The 24445-nt window shown below is 43.9% G+C and overlaps 1 protein-coding gene across 1 annotated transcript; it reads left to right on the plus strand.

The window, feature by feature from the left end:
* The first annotated feature begins 222 nt into the window (after window positions 1-222).
* On the plus strand, window positions 223-24425 carry TUBB4A (tubulin beta 4A class IVa). Its single transcript, XM_060763655.2, has 4 exons — window positions 223-399; window positions 15326-15434; window positions 19463-19573; window positions 22719-24425. Exons 1-4 carry the CDS (start codon window positions 343-345, stop codon window positions 23774-23776), a joined length of 1335 nt encoding a protein of 444 aa, XP_060619638.1. The 5' UTR covers window positions 223-342; the 3' UTR covers window positions 23777-24425.
* Window positions 24426-24445: the final 20 nt, after the last annotated feature.

Raw genomic sequence — 24445 nt, forward strand, 5'->3', positions numbered from 1 at the left:
TACATTCCAGTTCAAAGCAGAAAATGTGGGATTTTATTCCCACATTTGAACAGATAACTCAGTTCAAAGCAGATATTGTGGGATTTTGTGCTATTCTGGGTTATCTGGCTGGATGGAAGGGCCCAAGCTCTTGGAGTCGCCAGCCCACTGGGCAGGAATGGAGAGAGGGAGAGTGGGAGGGAGGGAGAGGCTGAGCATTGGCAAGCAGCTGGGGCGCATGCGCAGAGCTTCCCGCTGGCCCTTCCCTCCCCATTTAAGGTGCAGAGCAGCCGGACGCCGGCAGTCGAAGGAAGGGAAGGAAAGCAAGACAACGCCAAGCAGCCAACGACAGGAAAAGAGACCATGAGGGAAATCGTGCACTTGCAGGCCGGCCAGTGCGGCAACCAGATCGGAGCCAAGGTGAGAGGGAGCAGAGCTTTGGGGTCTTCCAGATCCCCATCCAGTGCCCATGGGGGGGATTTGGGACCTGCAGACCAAACAAAAGGGGAATGAAAAGGGGGGACCCATCTATTTTGTGCCACCTCCTCCTTCTGGCTTCCTGCCAATCCTGATCACTGGGGGGAAAAAAGAGAAGAGAGTTTGGTGTCGAGGCGTTTGGCTGCGATCTGGGATCTTGGGGCTGGGTGGATCCCTGCAATGCAGGCGCCAACATGGCTCCCAACCCGCATTTTCCTCGCAGAGAAATCCCAGCCCGTGGCATTTCTCCTCCTCCTCCTCCTCCCCCACTCCCTTCCGATCCCTCTTTCCCTTCCGGACTCGATTTCCCGGGTTCTGCGGTTCTTAGTCCCGCCCACGCGGGTTGCTGTCAATCACTTTGGCTCTCCCCCCACTGAAAATCCAGTTGAACCCACCTTCAGACATGATGGATGGATCTGGCACTTCCCATCTACAACTGATATGCTTTTCTTCTGATTTGTGATATAGTCCCCTTTTATACTGCCAAATAAAATCCAAATTATGGGCCTTGAAGTCGATTATGTGAGTCTACACTGCAATATAATCCGGTTCAAAACATATAATCTGGATTTTATATAGCAGTGTAAATGGGGACTCAGGCCCTTTCCACACAACTGAATAAAATCCCACATTTTCTCCTATGAACTGGCAGTGTGGACTCCCAATAACCCACTTCAAAGCAGATATTATGGATATTCTTCCATTCTGGGTTATGTGGCTGTGTGGAAGGGCCCATAGACTACACATGTAGTTATTTGGCACCTCCCATCCACACTTGATACACTTTTTCTGATTTCCGATATAGGCCCCTTCTATACTGCCAAATAAAATCCAAATTATGGGCCTTGAAGTGGATTATGTGAGTCTACACTGCAGTATAATCCGGTTCAAAGCATATAATCTGAATTTTATATAGCAGTGTAAGTGGGGACTCGGGCTCCTTCCACACAGCTGAATAAAATCCCACATTTTCTCCTATGAACTGGCAGTGTGGACTCCCAATAACCCACTTCAAAGCAGATATTATGGATATTCTTCCATGTTGGGTTATGTGGCTGTGTGGAAGGGCCCATAGACTACACATGTAGTTATTTGGCACCTCCCATCCACACTTGATACACTTTTTCTGATTTCCGATATAGGCCCCTTCTATACTGCCAAATAAAATCCAAATTATGGGCCTTGAAGTGGATTATGTGAGTCTACACTGCAGTATAATCCGGTTCAAAGCATATAATCTGGATTTTATATAGCACTGTAAGTGAGGACTTGGGCCCCTTCCACACAGCTGAATAAAATCCCCTTTGAACTGGAATATATGGTAGTGTGGACTCAAATAACTCAGTTCAAAGCAGATATTATGGATTTTCTGCCATTCTGGGTTATGTGGCTGTGTGTAAGGGTCCATAGACTAATAATAATAATAATAGTCTTTATTTATACCCTGCAACCATCTCCCCAAAGGGGACTCGGGGTGGCTTACATGAGGCCGAGCCCAGTAATACATTACAGCAAAATAAATTCAGAACAACAGAACTAGCAACCCTGAAGGATCTTTCTCCCCCTCTCCCACCGGTTACCCCCAAAAGCCTTGTTTGGATATCCCTCCAAAACACGGATAGTATAGTGGACTTTTGGCACCTGCTGGGGTTTGGTTCCTGGACTTCCCAAGGATACCAGCATCCATAGATGCTCAAGTCATCATAAATACACATCCCAACCCAAAACAATGGTGTCTTGTTTTTTTTAGGCCTATTGCAGGTGTTATTGGGGGCGTTGATTCAGAAAATTGTGTTGGATACACTGCCATCAGCTCTAGTTTCTTATATATGATTATCATGATTTGATATAACGGTTCTGGCCCAACTTAGATATCCAAATACATCTCCCCTTATGAACCACCTAGGACCTTAAGATTGTCTGGGGAGGCCCTGCTGTTGTTACCGCCTTCGTCACAAGTACGTTTGGCAGAGACGAGAGACAGGGCCTTCTTGGTGGTGGCCCTCAGCTATGGAACGCCCTCTTTATAGATATTAGATTGGCCACCTCCCTTTTAACAGTACAGAAAAAGCCAAAACGTGGCTTTTTGAACAAGAGTTTGCAAATGTAGAGTAACTGACACAAGAAAATGGAATGACTAGACAATGAGTCTGGACAACATTTTTAACAAGGAGACACTATGAATTTATATTTAGTTTTTCTTATATGTTATGTTTTTAATTGTATCTATGACATTGTAAGCATTAAATATTGCCCTGTTAACCGCCTTGAGTCGCCTACGGCTGCGAAAGGCGGTATACAAAAACAGCATTATTTATTTATTTATTTGCTTTCTTTCTATACCGCATTTTAAATAAAATAAACAGTAAATAAATAAAATAAACAGTAAATAAATAAATATTTCTTGATTGGCAAGGAGAAGGTGATATGTAAGATGCATATGTTGTGAATGTCAGAAACTACAGCTAATAGAGGGAAACAGTGCCATTTTTTTACATCGGCAGGTCAAATATACCTAGAGATAGGTCTAACATTTGAGGCAATTAAATTTTGGTTGTATAGAAAAGGGAAAAATAAAATGGTGTCCTATATATAAAGTGGCAAAATCAGGGTTTGCTGGTTTGGCATTTTGAAATATTTTCAAGAAATGGAGGCAGAACCGGTTAATATGGAGGGCTGGTAGTACTGGAATCTGAACTGGTGCAATACAATTCTTCCTCATGGCATATTTGTCCTGTAGGAAACTGCCCTTGCAGTGGGCTCCTGCCGCATGTCAGTGCAGCAAAAATAGCTGTGCGCTTATCCGACAGCACAGAGATATGAGGTTCCCTGTCTCAGGCATAAGAGGGGGATGTTGGGAAAAGACTACAAGAAGAGGCGAGAGAGGAATCGGGTGTTTTGACCTTTTCATAGGATACAGTTGTTTTGATATGTGTCCTGGACTATGTTCAGTTTCCTTAAAATTGTCACCTTGAGTTACAATAACTTGGTTTCTTGGGGCCCTTCCACACAGCCAATATAACACAGAATATCAAGGCAGAAAATCCCACAATATCTGCTTTAACTGGGTTATTTTAGTCCACACTGCCATATATTCCAGTTCATTATTTTATTATTCATTATTCTATTAATATTAATTAATTAATATTCTATAATATTATTATATATAAATATTATATAAATATTATATTAATTAATATTATATAATATTATATTAATTAATATTATATAATATTATATTAATTAATATTATATAATATTATATTATATTAATTAATATATAATATTATATAATTCTATATACATTATATATAAATATAATATTCAATATATTCATTATTCAATTCCAGTCTCTGGAAGGGGCCTTTGGATGCCCTTGAACCAGTTCCTCTAACATTGATTTTCCAGCTTGAGCACCTCCCTCGCCTCTTCTTGTAGATCCAAACAACTTTCTGATCTTCGGGTGGCCCTTCTAGTTGTGTCTTTGACTCTGTTGACACAGGGCGTTTGAGCGTTTTTGACCCATTGCATACTTCTGAGGCTGCTTTAGAAAAACAGGACTCTCTGAGGCTTCCTGTCTGTTAAATTGTATCCACAAAGCTCTGGCATGGCCTCCTGCCAGCTCTTGTGGGGAAATAAGATGTTGCCTTTCGTGCTCCAAGGGAAAGGAAGTCAGTTAGGTACGTGGCATACCTTCTCATCCAGAGCTACAGAAATGCTCCACCCTTGTGAGTAATGCAGAGCTCAGCTGTTGGCATGGGTTGGTACTGTGGGTGGCATGATCTGATGGGACTTTGTGCTTTTGCTTGAGCTAATCCTATTTGGATTCTCCATAGTCCCAGGCAGGCCATATATTCCAGGATCTGATACCAGATTTTCTGCTTTAAACTGGATTATATGAGTCCACACTGCCAGTTAATCTGGGATAAACAGAAAACCTGGGATCGGATTCTTGCATATAGAGCCTGTCTGGAAGGGTCCCCAAATTCAAGTATCTTCCATCTGGCTTGTTAGGTAGTAGACTCCAGGACGATGGCGCTAAACTAGTCTTAGTACTAGATCAGCTTAAGGCTGTGGTTCTCATCCTGTGGGTTCCCAGGTGTTTTGACCTACAACTTGCAGAAATTCCAGCCAGTTTACCAGCTGATAGGATTTCTGCAAGTCCAAGGCCAAAACCTCTGGGGATCCACAGGTTGAGAACCACTGGCTTAAGGCATGCTAGGCCTAGCCATATATCTTAGGACTGGAGGTAAAGCAGGGAACCCTGTAGATCAGTGGTTCTCAACCTGGGGTCCCCAGATGTTTTTGGCCTTCTACTCCCAGAAATCCTAACAGCTGGTCAACTGGCTGGGATTTCTGGGAGTTGTAGGCAAAAAACATCTGAGGACCCCAGGTTGAGAACTACTGCTGTAGATATTTGGAGTAATTCTCACAATTTGCAAAGCTGATGGGAGTTCCTGGCAGCTCCAAAATATTGAGCTATGAAATGCGGTGTCTATGAAGCTGGGTGTGCCATCATTGAAGAGCTTTGTATTGTTGAAGGCTTTCACAGCTGGAATCTCTGAGCTGTTGTGTGATTTCCAGGCTGTAATGCTGTGTTCTTGCAGCATTTTCTCCTGACGTTTCACCTACATCTGTGCCTGGCATCTTCAGAGGATCCTAAAGTTGCCAGCCACAGATGCAGGCAAAATGTCAGGAGAAAATGCTTCTAGAATACGTCTATACAGCTCAAAAGCTACCCAACACCCCATAGGAGAGCTTTTTCGCCATGCAAAAGAGCAAAATGAAAGCCCAGAGCTTTTATTCCTGGTTGCCTCTTCCCAACCCCCAAATCTGGCCTTATGCCTTGCCTTGTATGAGCCCCCACCTGCTGCCTGAAGTTACAGAAGCCAGACACCAGTTTATCACTTCAGGGAGAGGCTAGGCGTGAGTCACTCCTGCCAACCCAGTTCACTTTCCCTGTGGTTGATCCCTCCCTCGGAGAGCCTGCCTGAGCTCCCTGTCTATGAATAACCCAGAGCTGCTAAAGCTAAAATGTAACCATCCATGGAGAGGCAAGGAGTTGGGTCTCTACCTCTGGAGTTCCTTCTAGCCCAGGCATGAGCAAACTTCGACCCTCTGGGTGTTTTGGACTTCAGCTCCCTCAATAATCCAGTTCAAGGCAGATGTTGTGGATTATCTGCCTTGATATTCTGGTTTATATGGCTGTGTGGAAGGGCCCTCCTTCTTCCCTGCTTTTATACAGTTTCATATGGTGGCGGAGTGGGTTAAACCCCTGTGCCGGCAGGACTGAAGACCGACAGGTCGCAGGTTCAAATCTGGGGAGAGGCGGATGAGCTCCCTCTATCAGCTCCAGCTCCTCATGCAGGGACATGAGAGAAGCCTCCCACAAGGATGATAAAAACATCAAATCATCCGGGCATCCCCTGGGCAATGTCCTTGCAGATGGCCAATTCTCTCACACCAGAAGCAACTTGCAGTTTCTCAAGTTGTTCCTGACACGACAACAAAAAAAAAAAGCAATTTGCAAGAGGATACATACACTCTTAATACACTACACTGACCTAACATCAAGTATTAGACGCAACGCCTCTTCCCAAAGGCGGGGAAATAACTTCCCAACTCTGGACCCTTCCACACAGCCATATAAATCCCACAATATCTGCTTTGAACTGGGTTATCTAGGTCCACACTCAGATAATGTGGGATTTTCTGCCTCGATATTCTGGGATATAGGGCTGCCTGGATGGGCCATATACTGTATTCTAGATAAAAGCAAATAATGTGGGATTTTATTCAGCTGTATGGAAAAGGCCTCGACACTGGTTCCAGAAATCTTTCCCCCTGCAAGTCTATCCACCTTATTCTCACCAATAGCCAATCCTGCTCTATCAATAAGTTATTCTCAAAGCTCCAAAGAGGTAAGGTGAGAGCTTGCCTCCACATCAAAAGGCTCACGGATAAGGCTCCCCTACATCTCTCCACCAGATCAGACCTACTTCTTGCCTTTAGTAGGTAGGGCACTGATCCCCAGCCATTTCTGAATGCCTCCTGAAAGACTCAGTGACTCTAAAATGGAGTCCTCACTGTCTATGTCTGCAGGAACAGCAGCAGCCTGAGTGGCAGATTCTATTTATACCCAGCGCTTGTGATACTTGAAGTGGGGGTGGAAGAGAAGGAGGAGAGGCTGCCGATGGAGGGAGACCTGAAGGGTGGGTGCAGCCATCCTTGCATTATTTAGCCTCTTCTTTTACTTACACATGCACACACACACACCCCTCAGGGAAAGCAGCTACGCCAGTAAGGCAAACACTGCAGTCACATATCTAGCAGGAGAACAGGTTACTACAAGGAGTCTGATATATAGGAAGATGGCTGATGAGCTTTTCCTCCGCACTTCCCATCAGCTCCCAGGTCACTCTCCAAGAAGAAGGGGTTTAGCTACTGCAAGGAAGTGGTACTGACTAATCCCAAATCTTCCCCTTTCTCCAGCACTTTCCAACCATCCTCCTGTCCTTTAGATTTGAGGTTTTAGAGCATAAACAACCCCTTTCCAATGACTTGAGTATTTCTTATCTTCTCAATGCATCCCCTTCAAAAACAGTAGTTCTGCTAACTAGTTATTGAAGTTATTCCTGTTCATCTTCTCAAAATAATTCCATTTGAATAGTCTCAATTGGGGGCAGATGTGTCGACAAGAGATTGGATGTTGGAAAGGGAGGTTTATTGCAATGTTGATGCACATTTATACCCCTGCCAAGAGAGTGCAGCAGCTCTCTTTGTTCTGCAGGAGCAGAGATCCAGGCATGAAAGGGTTGAGGTTACTCTTAAAGCAAGCTGGGCTCTGCGCAAAATGAAGCCACAAGAGTTGTGTCCCAGCATGCGGGGGCGGTGGGAGGGGGGCGGAGTATGTGTATCAGAAAGCCCGTGGAGCAACTGGAAATGCTGCCCTGAATCTCAAGGTCGGGATGATTCCTCAGTCCCCAAGGAGGCATATCAGGTCTGCAGGGGCGTTTGCATCCTTCCCAGCGTGCTGAGCAGATAAGTCTTTATAAGCTGTCCATGAGCTGTTTTTCCCCTTAATTAATGCCTTCGGAGCCTCACTCGGTTTATCCACAAAGTCAGACAGATGTTTTAAGACAAGGCGGCAAAACCGGCAAATTGCAGGGGAAGCAAATTGCGGTTTTATGCTTGGGAACCGCCACAAAATCCTAGGAGGGCATTGCAGCAAGGCAGCTGCCAGTCAAATGCAAAGCCAGTCTGATCCACCAAGAATCCTGGTGACAGGAATGGCCGAATCGAGCTAGATACAGACACGGGCCAACTTTGGCCCTCCAGGTGTTTTGGACTTCAACTGGTTATCTGAGTCCACACTGTCATATAATCCAGTTTAATGTGGATTTTATACAGTTGTGTAGAAGAGGCCTGTAGAAGGGGCCAGAGTTGCAACACTTTCAAGACAAACTGGTTCACTTTAGGAGGTTCTTTCATTAATTTCAGTCCATCTCTGACACAGACTGAAATCCATAAAATCTATTCTAAACCTCACTACCTCTGAGGATGCTTGCCATAGATGCAGGTGAAACGTCAGGAGAGAATGCCTCTAGACCATGGCCATACAGCCCGAAAAAACCTACAACAACCCACTCAAATATATTGTCGAAGGCGTTCATGGCTGGAATCACTGGGATGTTGTAGGTTTTTTTGGGCCATATAGCCATGTTCTAGAAGCATTCTCTCCTGATGTTTCGCCTGCATCTATGGCAAGCATCCTCAGAGGGTGTGAGGTCCTCACAACCTCAGACTTCTCAACCTCTCAGGATGCTTGCCATAGATGCAGGCGAAATGTCAGGAGAGAATGCCTCTAGAACAGGGGTCCTCAAACTTTTTCAACAGAGAGCCAGGTCACAGTCCCTCAAACTATTGGAGGGCTGGATTATAATTTGAAAAAATATGAATGAATTCCTATGCACACTGCACATATCTTATTTGTAGTGAAAAAGACACATAAAAACAATGCAATAATTAAAATGAAAAACGATTTTAACAAATATAAACTTATTAGTATTTCAATGGGAAGTATGGGCCTACTTTTGGCTGATAAGATAGGATTGTTGTTGTGTTCTTTCAAGTCGTTTCAGACTTAGGGTGACCCTGAGCGAAGGCCGGGTAAATGACCTTGGAGGGCCACATCCGGCCCCTGGGCCTTAGTTTGAGGACCCCTGCTCTAGAACATGGCCATATAGCCCAAAAAACCTAGAAAACCCAACTATTCTAAAATAAATCAGGCCCCTTCCACACAGCTGTAGAAAATCCACATTGAACTGGATTATATGGCAGTGTGGAGTCATATAATCCAGTTCAAAGCAGATATTGTGGGTTATCTGCCTTGATATTCTGAGTTATATGACTGTATGGAAGGGCCCTCAGTTGTACAGGTATTGCTACATTCTTTCTTTTTTTGTACTACAACTAACACAGCTGTCACAAAGTTAACACTGTGAAAGGATAGTTGATATTCTCATGGTTAACACTGTAGCAGGCTTACACAAGACATGTGGGGAGGGATGGGTCACATAGCCCTGTGCGCTGGCCCCAGCTGATGCTGGAACTGCATGGCACCTCTCCTGATGCGAGGAAGGAGTGTCCATCCTCACACAGAGAATCCATTCTCATAAGCCCCCAATTTATTTTCATTGGGGCAATGCTACTCAAAGTAATAGCTTGCAGACTGGTCCTGGTTCATGAGCCATCACTACTGGCCATCTGTGGCAAGTTGTGTACACACATTAATAATAATATAGTACCAGTCCCTGTCACGTGGAGGAAGGTACCAGTCCACCACATCAGAGTGCTTGAGCATCACATGTGGATGATCCCATTGAAACACCCTGCCTCTAAACCAGGGGTCCTCAAACATTTTAAACCGAGGGCCAGGTCACAGTCCCTCAAACTGTCGTAGGGCCAGATTATAATTTGAAAAAAAAAACATGAATAGATTCCTATGCACACTGCACATATCACATTTGTAGTGCAAAAACACTTAAAAATTAAAATGAAGAACAATTTTAAGAAATTAAAACTTATTAGTATTTCAATGGAAAATGTAGGCTGCTTTTGGCTGATGAGATAGGATTGTTGTTATTGTTGTTGTGTGCTTTCAAGTAGTTTCAGATTTAGGTTGACCCTGAGCGAGGGCCGGGTAAATGACCTTGGATCCAGCCCACGGGCCTTTGTTTGAGGATCCCTGCTCTAAACTCATATAAAAACATCTAGATTTAGTTCTCTAGTAGGCCAGTGACTCATGCAAATATTGCTGTTCCCAGTTGTAGCGATTATGGCACAGTAGATAGGTAGATGTTAGGTGTGTGTAAATTCCTATCCGTTTTTGAGTGGTTGGATTCTTAACTGGGAGCCCCTGGTGGTGCAGTGGGTTAAACCACTGAGTTGCTAAACTTGCTAACCGAAAGGTCGCAGGTTTGAATCCGGGGAGCGGCATGAGCTCCCACTGTTAGCCCCAGCTTCTGCCATCCTTGCAGTTCGAAAACATGGAAATGTGAGTAGATCAAATGGTACCACTCTGACGGGAAGGTGACAGCGCTCCATGCAGTCATGCCGGCCACATGACCTTAGAGTTGTCTACGGACAACACCGGCTCTTTGTTTTAGAAATTGAGATGAGTACCAACCCTCAGAGTCAGACATGACTGGACTTAATATTATAAGAAAACCTTTACCTTTAACTATTCTTAAATAACATGAGAACAGTTGATCTTTCTGCCTTGTTACCAAGAAATCTACTGAGAGTTGTGGTTAGAAAAATAATTGGAGCCCAAACAGAGATATACAGGCCACTCTTTGCCAACATGATGTCTGTCAAATGTTTTAAGACTGTTATAATCTTTAGCTTGTATAGCTTTTGGCCAACACATCTGGAGGGCCGCAGTTTAGGGGAAGATTAATAGAAGGCTCCCCTAACTCAGTATTAGTCTGACAGAATTCAACTACAAGTCCAGTTGGCTCCTATACTATATACAGGCAGTTCTCAAGTTATGAACAAGGTAGTTTCTGTGGGTTTGTTCTTAAACTGAATTTGTATGGAAGTTAGAACAGGTACATTTTTAAAGTGTGACCCCAGCCATATATATAATATAATATAATATAAAGCTTTGGATAGCATAGGGAAGGGTTAACAACTCTGTGGTGTTTGTTTTGCTGTCTGTGCAGGGGTTCAAAAGATTTCACCTCGCTTTCTATCTCTGTGAAAATTGGATTTATCGAAACAAGGATTGTTGTCTCACCCCTGTTCTTAATTATGAGTCATTTGTAAGTTGGATGTTTGTAACTCTAGGAATGCCTGTAATCTTACAGGGAATATCACACCCTCCTTACTTTCCTTAATATTAGCCCTCACAGTATTGTCTCTGTCATGCCAGGATTTCAGGTGTCCACTTTGCTATGGAATAAATCTGTCTTCATCCACTAGAGCTGATGAAAGAATCTTGCTTGCAGATAAATAGTTCTGGGTATAGATTCATGCGCTCCATGCAGTCATGCTAGCCACATGATCTTGGAGGTGTCTACGGACAATGCCAGCTCTTCAGCTTAGAAATGGAGATGAGCACCAACCCCCAGAGTTGGACACGACTGGACTTAATGTAAAGGGAAAACCTTTCCTTTACCTATAGATTCATACCTACCCTTCTGACTGGCTCCTGGTCTGCTGTGTCCTTTAGTGGGTGTATAGTGTGACATCTACCATTTGAGGGCCAAAGGGCTCCTGTGAATCATCTTACGTCTTATGTATCCGCAATCATCTCAGTCTTTCTGTCCTCGCATTGCAGCTAGATCTGTGTTACAGTCTGTGGATCAAATGTCTGAACACCTAGACAACAGGGCTGTCATCTTTTGAATTAAAATTGGAGGCGCATTCCAGTCTTTCAACAAAATGAAAGTGTCCTCTTACTTGGATATAGATCAGTTGATAGCCTTCCTCTCTGGAATTGCAGGTTGGCTCATTGCTGTTATTAATCCGTCATCCCGCCTTCCCCTCAACCAGGGCCCACAGATAGCGTGTGCTTTCTAGGCAATGGCCATTCCTCTGAGATTTTGCCTCCCTTAAATCTAATCAGCTGCCATTTTGACCGGAAGGCTTAGGGTTCTGTTGTTTAAAATGCAAAGTATGGAACCCTGTGTAAACAGTCAGTCAATGCAACTTAAGCAACGTGCAGTCATTGAGTTATCGACAGCAGAAGGTGTCACCCTAAAGGGGATTCATCAGAGAGTGCAAGCTGTTTATGGTGATTGTGTTGATGTGAATACTGTGCGTCATTGGGCGAGTAAGTTTAAAGATGCTGAGGTGGGAACATCTGACTTGCGTGACAAACAAAGAGTCTGACATACTGTGATGACAACCACCGAGTTTTACAAGCAAAAAGTTAACAGGGCGATCGTCGTATCACTCAGAGAAATTTCAAGCATAATCGGCATCTCACAAGAATATGAGGGTCACATTATTGCTTTGCTTGGCTATCGGAAGATCTGTGCACGATGGGTTGCGGAAATAGTGTCGACTTCTTCTGTGATGGCTTCAGAAAACTTGTTCATCGTTGGTAGAAATGTATTCAATTGTCTGGTGATTATGTGGAAAAGTGAATACTGGTAGAGCACATTCTAAGGATTATTTCTGCATTTGATTTATTAAAATATTCCCATCCAAACCCAAGTAATGAAGGTGGAGGCATTACTTTTCATTCATCCCTCATAGTAGCTTCTAGGACAGAATGAATGGATGCCTGGAATCCTGTACCAGATAGTGACTTGGGCCCCTTCCACACAGCTGAATAAAATTATCTGCTTTGAACTGGAATATATAACAGTGTGGCCTCAGATAACCCAGCAGATATTGTGGGATTTTCTGCCTTTATATTCTGGGTTATTCTGTGTTGAAGGACCCTTGATCTTTAGGTTCAAATAACAGTGTGATGACAGCTTGCTGAGTTTCCAAAGTAGGACTGCTTCTAGGTTAGTTTCAAGATATGGCGTGGTTTTTGGAAGCTAAAGCATGTGCCTGAAGTATGACACGAGGGGAAGGTGTCTTGTTACTCTGAATAAAAGCACCATGTGCACCAAGCTGTGGTAAGGATGTATCTGCAGAGAAGTGCTGATGCTGTCAACAGCTGCATGTGTTAAAATTCTGGTTACTCCCGTCAGTCCAGACATGCAAACACAGTAAGGTAGTTAGTTCTGCTAGTTTGGTTCTGGCAGTGCTTAACTAGCAGCCGCTTCCTAGCATTTACATGGGTTTTTCTCCAAGCCTAACCTACCATTTCCAGAAATTTCACCTGGAAACTTCTACATGCAGAGTATCCCTCAGGTGTACCTTGATTGTGCTTTTCCTGCATGGCAGAGGGTTGGACTAGATGGCCGATGTGGTCTCTTCCAACTATGACTCTATGAATCCCACCATTGACCTGTGATCCCTCTTCAAAATTAAACTGTACCATTTGTGTCGTGCCTAAAGAGTTTTCCCCTGATATTAAGTCCAGTTGTGTTCGACTCTGGAAGTTGATGCTCTTCTCCATTTCTAAGCTGAAGAGCCAGCATTGTCCGTAGACACCTCCAAGGTCATGTGGCCTACATGACTACATGGAGCGCCATTACCTTCCCACATTTCCTTTGGTCACTTTAGATGACATCTGCAAGGCCTCTTAGTTCTGATTTGTACCCCGAATGAACTGCACCAGTGCATACTCATGTGTACACCAGAGAGCATGAGAGTAGAGTGTGGTGGGGAAGGGGGACAGGGAGATAGGAAATATAATTACTTTGTATTGTAGATAGGCTCAGTTCATGATATGCTGCCCGAACGGAATACCAAAATGCTGCATGCACACACACCTTTTCAGATATAGAAATCGATTGGGCTAGTACTGGAATCTTCCATCAACATTGATCATAGGATATTGGTGAGCTGTTATTGCTATCATTTCCTACCAAAGGCTAGGCTAGCTAGGTCTAGAGGCAACTGGAGTTCAACAAAATCTGGAGGCTCCCATTATCTTAAAGTATGGAGTGGCCCAATGTAGAACATTTCCCATTATCTTCTGTAACATGCAGGATACACACAGTATGTGGGCTTATATAGGAAACATAACCTGAAAATGGTGTGCTCAGCAAGGTTCAGATACTCTTATCACACTCTTAGTTTTTTCTCTGGGAAACTGAATATTAAAGTTCCTTCAGAGGCCAGAATGACAGATATACCTTGTTGAATGAAGAATAATGCATACCTAGTGCTTGAGATAATTGATTGCAAATCCAATACATGCCATCTGATTACTATTGGAGTCAGTGGGGGTGATTCTGATACCCAATCTCTAAGCTATCAAGTTCACTGCTCTCCTCCCATGTGGCAGATGTTCAGTGATGGTTACTACTGGCTATCAGCCACAACTGTGAAGAAAGACCTCCCCTTGCAGTGCCATTATGCCTCAGGGACTAATATGGGGAAAAGATTTTAAATGCCTGGTGCCTAGGTGGAAAACCCGAATCGGATGCTGCATGATACAATGGTAGACCAATTTGCTGGGATTTTCTCCTGCTGGAGCCCAGCTTAATGAAGAAAACCAAAAGGTGGAAACCATTGTTTTTTATGGATAAGTAGTCGTCCCTTGCCACGCGTTGCTGTGGCCCAGTCTGGTGATCTGGAAAATAATGTAATGAGAAAGTATTGGTTTCTAATATATGTAATTTCTTTATACTTGTGGGTAAACAGTATTTTTGTTGTTTCTTTGTCAGAGTAAAAGTAGAGATGGTCTGGTTTACCTACTCTGGAAAATGCAACATATAATTGTCCTTCCTTAAGGGTCCCTTTCAAATCTATGATTGTGTGTGTGTGTGTGTGTGTGTGTGTGAATAATATATATCTATCTATATCTATGGCTGGATGGCTCTTTGTCAGGAGGGCTTTAATTATGTTTTCTTGCCCTAGTGAAGGGAGTTGGACTGGATGGTCTTAAGGAAGCATTTTTCAACCTGGGGATCAGGATCCCTGGGGGGATGCAAGGGGGTGTCAGATGGGTTGCCAAAGACCACCAGAAAACACTGTATTTTCTCTTGGTCATAGGGGTTCTGTGAGGGAAGTTTGGCCCAATTCTATCATTGGTGGGATTCAGAATCCTCTCTGATTGTAGGTGAACTATAAATCCCAGCAACTACAACTCCCAAATGTCTACGTCTATTTTCCCCAAACTCCATCTGTGTTCATATTTGGGCATATGGAGTATGCATGCCAAGTTTGATCTAGATCCTTCATTGTTTGAGTCCACAGTGCTCTCTGGATGTAGGTGAACTACAACTCCAAAACTCAAGGTCAACGCCCACCAAACCCTTCCCATATTTTCTGTTGGCCATGGGAGTTCTGTGTGCCAAGTTTGGTTCAATTCCATCGTTGATGGAGTTCAGAATGTTCTTTGATTGTAGGTGAACTATAAATCCCAGCAACTAAAACTCCCAAATGACAAAATCAACTTTTTTGAGTGATGGTCACTCCTTGGGTTAGTAGGTGTCTTGTGGCCAAATTTGGCAACATTTCATCCAGTGTATTTTGAGTTACAATGTCACTCAAAACGAACAGAGCATTTTTATATATATAGATGTCCAAAACCTTTTGTTTGCTGTAGAATTCTGGGTGTCGTAGTCCTAAAATATAACTTTTCCCAGCTTTCCTTGTTTGTATAGTTGTAAAAGCTCTCTGAAGCTGACTTTCTTCACTTCCGCATTTCAGCCCTGGTTTAGATCTAAGTTTGCCCAAGGTTTTGGTCACATGAGAGTGACTAATGCTTTTGTCTTTTCCTCCCTACTTACAGTTCTGGGAAGTCATCAGTGATGAACATGGCATAGACCCAACTGGCACCTACCATGGGGACAGTGACTTGCAGTTGGAGAGGATCAATGTCTACTACAACGAGGCCTCAGGTTTGTTCCAAGCAAGGCTGTATGTCTCAATAGTACACCCAAGTCATCATTCCTTAGTTCCATGCAAGTCTGCTGCCTATCTCTCCTGGCCACGGTACCTTTAATCCGTCAAATAGTTTTGCTATTTTTTTCATTGAGAGCATTTGTAGACCTTCTTTTGCAATTGAAAAAATATAACACAAGGTAAAAGACTTGAGGGGACAAGGGATTACAAGTAATCTTCCAGCAAAGCTGGTGAAATCCTGCAGCCTCCAATAGTGGTGGATGCAAGCATACATGACAAAAGGTGAAATGACACTCCAAAGCTTCTGTAGTTGCAAAAGAAGAGTGCAACTTGGGTCGAGAGAAAGTGGCATCTCAGTTTTCCTCTACCCCACTTGTGTGATGCTATATAGGATAGTATAGTGGGCATTTGGCATTTGAGGGAGATGGTTTCTAGACATCAGTAGATACCAAAATCCATGCATGCTGAAGTCATATTATATACAATGGTGTAACAAAATAATGTCCGTTAAATAAAATGGCAAAATCAAGGTTTGGTTTTTGAAATTAATTTTGTTTTTCAGCCACAAATTATTTAATCCATGGATACAAACAAAGCCATGGATATGGAAGGCCAACAGTATTCAGTTTGCAAACTAGTTTCTATACCAGAAAGCTGTTGATGCTATTTGCTCTTAGCTTTGTCACTATAATCAGTTGGCTCACTTTCTTCTCTCTTTCTGGCCTTTCTGGTCTTTCCACCCACGCTTTTGTATTTCCTACTAAACTCCCACCTACCTGGCAATATTTTAGCTCCAGTCTCTACTGTCAGCTGACATATCCTGTTCTCTCTTGAACTAGACTCTGACCTCACTGCCTCTGACTGTCCAGTTGTATATAGAAAAAACAGGGAAGTGTCCCTATATATCTTTAATATTTGTTTTAGAAGGTGTTGCTTATCCCTGCTGAAATTTCTTCTGTTGTTCACAAGTCAAATCATGGAATTGTGGAAGAGACCGCAAGGGACACCCAATCCAACCTTCTTTTGCCATGCAGGAACACACAATCAAAGCAATCCTGACAGATGGTCTCCAGTCTCTGTCTAGAAACCTCCAGAGAAGGACATTCTACCATTCTCCTAGGCTTCTGTTTAGCCTGCAGAAGAAAAGGCTGAGAGGAGAAGTAATGGCCGTATATAAATATGTGAGGGGGAGTCATAGGGAGGAGGGAGCAAGCTTGGGATAAAAATGTAAAAACCACATCATCAACAACAATAATAATATAATTTTGAAAGCACTAATAGATATATAAGGGCTGGGCTTTTGCACTGCTGGTTAATCACCAGCAACAATAGATCACATCAATCGAAAAGTTGGTTTTCTGCTGCCCTGGAGACTAGGAGGCAATAGCTTCAAATTACAGGAAAGGAGATCCCACCTGAACATTAGGAAGAACTTCCTAATGGTGAGAGGTGTTTAGCAGTGGAACTCTCTGCCCCGGAGTGTGATGGAGGCATCTTCTTTGGAGGCTTTTAAGTAGAGGCCTTTTAAGTAGAGGCTGGATGGCCATCTGTTGGGGGTGCTTTGAATGCGATTTTCCTGCTTCTTGGCAGGGGTTTGGACTGGATGGCCCATGAGGTCTCTTCCAATTCTATGATTCTAGGCTGTATATTCCACTTTCAAACAGTTCTTATTGTCAAGAAGTTCTTTCTAATGTTTAGGTGGGATTTCTTTTACTATAGTTTAAATCTATTGCTCTGTTTCCTAGTCGTTGGAGCTGCAAAAAAATCCAGTTTGTTTATTTATTTACGACATTTATAGCCCACCTTTCTCAACCATATGGCGACTCAAGTTGTGTTACAGATTGTCAAATTCGATGCCATACATTCATAAAAGTGTGATTAAAAAACACAATCAACATAACAATATAAAACATATTTTAAAAAACCATTAAAACATGTAGTCACTGGTATCATCTTGTTAAAATCATTTTCTAGCAACATTTTCTGCCCTTTCCATGTTAATCATTCATAATTTCATGGTACCTATTCCACTGCATTCTCAAAAGCCAAGTTTTTACCTTTTTTCGGAAAGTCAGGAAGGAGGGGGGATGATCTAATATCCCTGCGGAGGGAGCTCCAAAGCCGGGGGGGGGGGGGCACCATTGAGAAGGCCCTGTCCCTGCCAATCGTGATGCAGGCGGGATCATCGAGAGCATGGCCTCCCCAGACAATCTCAAGCTCCTAGGTTGATCCATTTTCAATGTGGTATCGGTTCTAACATTCAAACATGGGTATCATGTCCCTCCCAACCCTCAGGCCTCCAGCCTAAACAGACCCACCTCCCTAAGATACTCTTCACAAGGCATGGCTTCCAGTCCTTTGACAATATTACTATGTAAGGTACAGGACTTCACTTGAGTTTTCCCCTGGCAACTTATTGTAAGTCTCCGGTAAGGAGAGATGCTAGATTAAATCAATATGGGCACTGGCATTGGTTAGCTCACAAAATAGTCTTTTTGCCACCTTCTTCTGTTATGGGAGTGAATCGAATAAACTCTTCATGAACCCTGGAGTTAGGAAAGGGAGGGAAAGCAGTCCGTAGCAGCTGTCTGCCATTTCTGCAGCTGCTGCAATTGAACAGTTGTTGAAAAAGGATGACAGAAAATTGAAGTCCTACATTAAAGAAACATCTCCTCAAACCATCCATCTCCTTTCAAAGAAGCCAGAGAGTGTTGTGAAGGTTTAAGACACATCTCTGCTGCTAATGCTAAACATCCTTGGCCCTGAAAGCTGCATCTGAGAGCTGTCATCCTCCGACTGCACTTCAGAGGGAGAGCTTATCCAGAATACAAGGTGACTGGGGCTATAAGAAAAACCCCCAACTTTTAAACACAAAATAGAGAGTTAGGGTTATACTCGCCATTTAAGACGACTCCGCATTCCATTCCTCTACTGGGCTCCCAGAATGCTTCCTTCTGTATTTTATTGTCAGTCTTGAGGTTTCTAGATCCAAGGTGCAGTGACAGCATGGCAATGGTGGTTTCTTTTTCCTCTCCTCTACGTCTGGCGTGCAGTGGCCCCTGGGCTGCTTCCCGCACCGCCTCCGGAAGGGCATCCCGCGCTCCTCAGTCCGCTCTCCTTCTTCCTGGCCCCACTCCACCACCATCGTGCCTCTACCTCCCAAGTCTCACGAGAAGCACCTCTTATCCCACAAGACAACGGTGGGAATGACAACATTCCCGGCATTGTCTTGCAGGGAAGAGGCGCTTCTCGCAAGGCTTTGTGGGCCCCACTCCATCGCCATCACACCTCTACCTCCCAGCCCCGCCAAGAAGCCTTGTGAGAAGCACTGCAACATTTCCGGCGTTGTCTCATGGGAGAAGAGGCGCTTCTCGTGAAGCTTGACGGGGCTGGGAGGCAGAGGCTCGATGGCGGCGGAGTGGGGCCAGTGCCAGGAAGGAGAGTGGCCTGAGCAGCGTCGGAGGCCCTTCCAGAGGTGGCACGGGAAGCAGCCCAGGGGCCCATGCGCCAACAAGGGAGAGGCCTGAGCCTGAGCAAGGAAGGCAGCCAGGAAGGGAGGAAAGATGGGGAGTCCACCCAGGAGGCCGCCATGAGCCAAGGCAGAGGAGGAGGGGAGCCCGAGGCCAAGACCCTCCACACCAAGAGGCTCTACCGCTGAGGAGGAGAGAGAGAGACCCCTAAGGGCTGCCGCGTGCCTGGGATGGGCTTGCTGAGGCATTCTGGGAGTCATCGTTTTTCATTTTATTATTATTTTAATTTTATACCTGGCGTACTAGACGACCCCCAACTTTTTATAAGTTTTTCCAGGCCTAAAAAGTCGTCTAGTACCCCAGGATATATGGTACATGTGATCAGTAAATAGGGACAGGAACAAAATAGTTTCTGCTTTGAACTGACTGGCTTACTTGTCCCAAGCTTGTGTGGATAGACATTAGAGCCATTCTCTTGGAAAGGGAGGGCTCTTGCCAGCAGGTGGATTCTTATCAATTCCTCTAAAAATGTCTCTTTGTCTCTCTCCCTTCAGGTGGGAAGTACGTGCCCAGAGCTGTCTTGGTTGATCTCGAACCTGGCACCATGGACTCAGTCAGGTCTGGCCCTTTTGGGCAGATATTCAGGCCTGATAACTTTGTCTTTGGTAAGAAATTCTTCGGAAGAAGCAACGATAGCCTGCTCTTGCAGACATTGTCTCACTGAATTAGAAAACCACATTTTCCCCTCGTATTTGTGTGTATAATTGATGTGACTGCTTCTTTGGTATTACAAAACAGATGTTTTCCAAAGGGTCAGGAAACAATTTTTGGTAAGCTGAATAAATCCCACATTTTCCACTTTGAACTGGAATATATGGCAGTGTGAACTCAACCCATTTCAAAGCAGATATTGTGGGATTTTCTGTCTTGATATTCTGGGATATAGGCCTGTGTGGAACGATCCTGGGTCTTATACTAGATGTAGAACTTGGGCATAGAAAACCATGCAGATTTTATCTTGCAACCTAGTTTTGAGGAGCAGTGTAAAAGTGTATTTTTGGACTATATGGCCATGGTCTAGAAGCATTCTCCCCTGACATTTCGCCTGCATCTATGGCAAGCATCCTCAGAGGTAGTGTAAAGGCGGTCCCTTCTTGATCTTGGAACTGTAGTCATATACTATCATGCAGACAGACAGCTTTTTATTGCAGCCACAGTGTCCTCATTTCTGGGAGAGATAGTTTTAACTGCCTATCCTTGCTCTGTATGCAGATAATATGAGTCTAGCATGGGAACTTAAAGCATTGCCTGTGAGCTTAAAAACTGCTGATGGGAAAGGTTCTTAGCAGCAAAAATAGAACAAACTCTTACATAAACCCTCTCTAGCTTGTATTTTACTTCTAGATACAGACTGAGCATCCCTTATCCCAAATCCATGGATTTGGTTTTTTTTTTTAAAAAAATGTTAATATTTTGGAATATCCGTATTTTACAAAAAAGATACACAATGAAGTATCTTGGAGATGGGACCCAACCCTAAAGACAATTTTTTTCATCTTTGTACACATAGACTAAAAGTAATTTTATTCACAATGTTTGTAGTTGTGATTTGGTGTACCATTGAAGCATCAGAAAGCAAAGATGCCCCTATCTTAGCCACCCATGTGGACAATTTTGGATTTCTGGGCAGCGCTGCTCAAACTGGACTGCGTTCAAAAGCAGCACAGGGATTTAAGAAAAAAAATTGCAAGATATTATTTTTCTTTGCATGTTGTCTGATTGATCCCCTGGTGGCACAGTGGATTAAACCGCTGAGCTGCTGAACTTTCTGACTGAAAACGTGGCAGTTCGGGGGACTGTCAAGCTTTCCAAAACATGCAAATGTGAGTAGATCAATAGGTACTGCTTCTTTTTTATTTTATTTATTTAAAACTTTTGTATTCCGATCTTCTCTACCTCGTGCTCATACAATGGCAGGAAAACATCACATTCTGAGCTCAAGACCTCTAATGGATGCCACCTTCAGTTTTCCCATGTGTCATAAGGGCTAGTAACCGCTTGCTTAATTCAAGGTGGAGATTTCTTGTGAAAATTTGGATCGGTTGATGACATGTACAAAATTTTGCATATACTTATGGAAGGCCTGAGGCATTCCCAGACCATTAGAGGCATAACTTTAATAATTAGAGAAGCACTTATTTAATAGAACATATGTAATGTTTTGCTGTATGAGATCGATCTGAGGGCTTTAGCTGAAGGAAGGGAACCATTTGTAACATGACTTGTTCCCCATTTTAAAAAGGGTGCCTGTTGCCTTTTCAAGAGGCATAAAGGGAAACATGGGCAAGATTGTTTGCCTCCTTCTATAAGATGCTGTTGATAGCATGATCCAACATGTGACCAGCCATCTTTCAAGAGAGAATGCTTTTATAGGTGCATCTACATTGTAGAATTAGGAGCCCCCGGTGGCGCAGTGGATTAAAGCCCTGTGCCGGCAGGTTCGAATCCAGGGAGAGGCGGATGAGCTCCCTCTATCAGCTCCAGCTCCTCATGTGGGGACATGAGAGAAGCCTCCCACAATGATGATAAAAACATCAAAATCATCCAGGCGTCCCCTGGGCAACGTCCTTGCAGAAGGCCAATTCTCTCACACCAGGAGTCACTCCTGACACGACAAAAAAAAAACTGTAGAATTAATGCAACTTGATACCACTTTAAATGCCATGGCTCAGTGCTATGAAATCCTGGGATTTGTAGTTTGCTGACGCAGGGAAGGCAAAAGACCATGTAAAACTAGAACTTCCAGGATTCCATAGCTGTGAGCCATGGCAGTTAGTTGTTCCAAACCTCATTAATTCTACCATGGAGATGCACTATAACTAGTTCTTTAAAGTACTTGCTCAGAATGGAAACAGATTTCCCTGCTGGTAGGTAATTTTCTCTCAATCCTAGGCACAATTTTCATCTGGAAAAAAACTGCAATTACTTCTTTTTCTGAAAAAAAAAAAAGAGGATTCACATTGCAGTCCCTGACTTACAAACATCCGACTTACACACAACTCATAGTTAAGAACCGGGGTGAGACAACAGGAAGTGAGAAAAATCTACCCCTAGAAAGAGAAATTCACTTCTGAAAGAGTTATGATGGGGAAAGGTGTCTCAGGTGTCTCCACTGAAGCTTTATTGCCATTCCTTAATTCCACAACAAGCCAATTTTTTCAAAATCCAATGATTGCAGGGACAGAAAGTGAGGTGAAATCTTCTGAATATAGACACAACAGAAAAACAAACACCACACAGGTGTTAATCTTTCCCTAAGCTATCCAAAGCTTATACATGCATGCACACACACAAATACATACACACATACTTACATACACATTTGGCTGGAGTTATACTTAAAACCTGTTCCAACTTACATATAAATTCAACTTAGGAGCAAACCTACAAAACCTACCTTGTTTCTATCTTTGGGGACTGCTTGTAATTACTAGTTGAAGTCTAATTTTTTGGCGCTAAACAAGTAGACATGTTCATTGGAATTTAAATAATGAAACATCCAGTTTCTGAAATGTATACTGCTCCTTTTGCCAAGTTGTTTATAGGCACTATGTAGTTGGATTCTAATCAATTTGCTCAACAGAGAATTGGTTTCATTGGGCAATTCTAAGAATCCTACTGAGCTGAATGCCTGTGTATGTGTGAATGGACATGAATGAGAGAAAGTCAGCACACAAATTTAATTTGTTATTATAAAAAAATCCAGTAATAAACTAAGAAACCTTTAATTTCATCCTCTCCATTGCTCAGGTCAAAGCGGTGCTGGGAACAACTGGGCCAAGGGACACTACACAGAAGGCGCTGAGCTGGTGGACTCTGTCCTCGACGTAGTTAGGAAGGAAGCGGAGAGCTGTGACTGTCTCCAAGGCTTTCAGCTGACCCATTCTCTTGGTGGAGGCACAGGGTCAGGTATGGGGACTCTCCTGATCAGTAAGATCCGTGAGGAATATCCAGACCGTATCATGAACACCTTCAGTGTGGTACCATCACCCAAAGTCTCGGACACAGTTGTGGAGCCTTACAACGCCACCCTTTCAGTGCACCAGTTGGTGGAAAACACAGATGAGACCTACTGCATTGACAACGAGGCTCTCTATGACATCTGCTTCCGGACCCTCAAGCTCACAACCCCCACCTATGGAGACCTCAACCACTTGGTCTCTGCAACCATGAGTGGTGTGACCACCTGCCTCCGTTTCCCTGGCCAACTCAATGCTGACCTTCGCAAACTGGCTGTAAACATGGTGCCCTTCCCTCGTCTCCACTTTTTCATGCCTGGCTTTGCCCCATTAACCAGCCGTGGCAGCCAACAATACCGGGCTTTGACGGTGCCAGAGCTAACACAGCAGATGTTTGACGCTAAGAACATGATGGCAGCCTGCGACCCACGCCATGGGCGCTATCTGACGGTTGCAGCGGTCTTCAGAGGCAGGATGTCCATGAAGGAAGTAGACGAGCAGATGCTGAATGTACAGAATAAGAACAGCAGCTACTTTGTTGAATGGATCCCCAACAACGTGAAGACAGCAGTCTGTGATATCCCACCCCGTGGCCTTAAAATGGCCGCTACATTTATTGGCAACAGTACAGCTATCCAAGAGCTCTTTAAGCGCATTTCTGAGCAATTCACAGCCATGTTCCGGCGCAAGGCTTTCCTCCACTGGTATACAGGCGAGGGCATGGATGAGATGGAGTTCACAGAAGCAGAGAGCAATATGAATGACCTGGTCTCAGAGTACCAGCAGTATCAGGATGCCACTGCTGAAGAAGGGGAGTTTGAAGAGGAGGCGGAGGAAGAAGTCGCATGAAGACCTCATCTCTCTTTCTCTCTCTCACCCTTTCTCCCTCTTTCTCACCCTCCTCATGACTTCTCCTCTTTATTCCCCTCAGTCCTCTGAACGAATGGACCATATCGCCTGCACTGGCATAAGACTTGAATGTTCTTGGCCACCCTCGAGGAGTGAAACCAGAGCTGCAGTGAAGGCCTGCCCATCGTAAATGACAGAAGGTGGAATGAAGGGCACAGGATTGCTGGGTGTGGGGTGTGTGGGAAGGAGACATAGCAGGCTTCAAAGTCCATGTTCAGGAATGGCAGCAAGTGATGATACGTCTATTGTAAAAGCACTATCCAATATATTTTCTCATCTCCTTATCCCACCTACTCTCCTGAGCACCTTCCCTGCAGAGCTGTCTGTCCCTAAGTGTTTTGTGTGGTCATGTGAATTTTTGTTTTTCAGAAATGAGTATGCACTAACTCAAAACTTGCATTTGTTTTTTGGTTTCTTCATCCATTCTGGGCTTAAAGGAAACGATTAATAGAGCTTGGGGTAGAGGGCACGGGGGGACGGTGTGAGGGTTGGGTGGGGCCCTGTCCTTTAGGGTGAACTGTAGCCCCCCCTTTGAGTGTGTTGCTGTCAAAGCAGTTATACGTCTCCACAATAAACTACTGAATGATGATTTGTGGCTGTTTTTGGTTT

The sequence above is a fragment of the Anolis sagrei genome, chromosome 2 (genome assembly GCF_037176765.1).
Source record: "Anolis sagrei isolate rAnoSag1 chromosome 2, rAnoSag1.mat, whole genome shotgun sequence".
Taxonomy (NCBI): Eukaryota; Metazoa; Chordata; class Lepidosauria; order Squamata; family Dactyloidae; genus Anolis; species Anolis sagrei.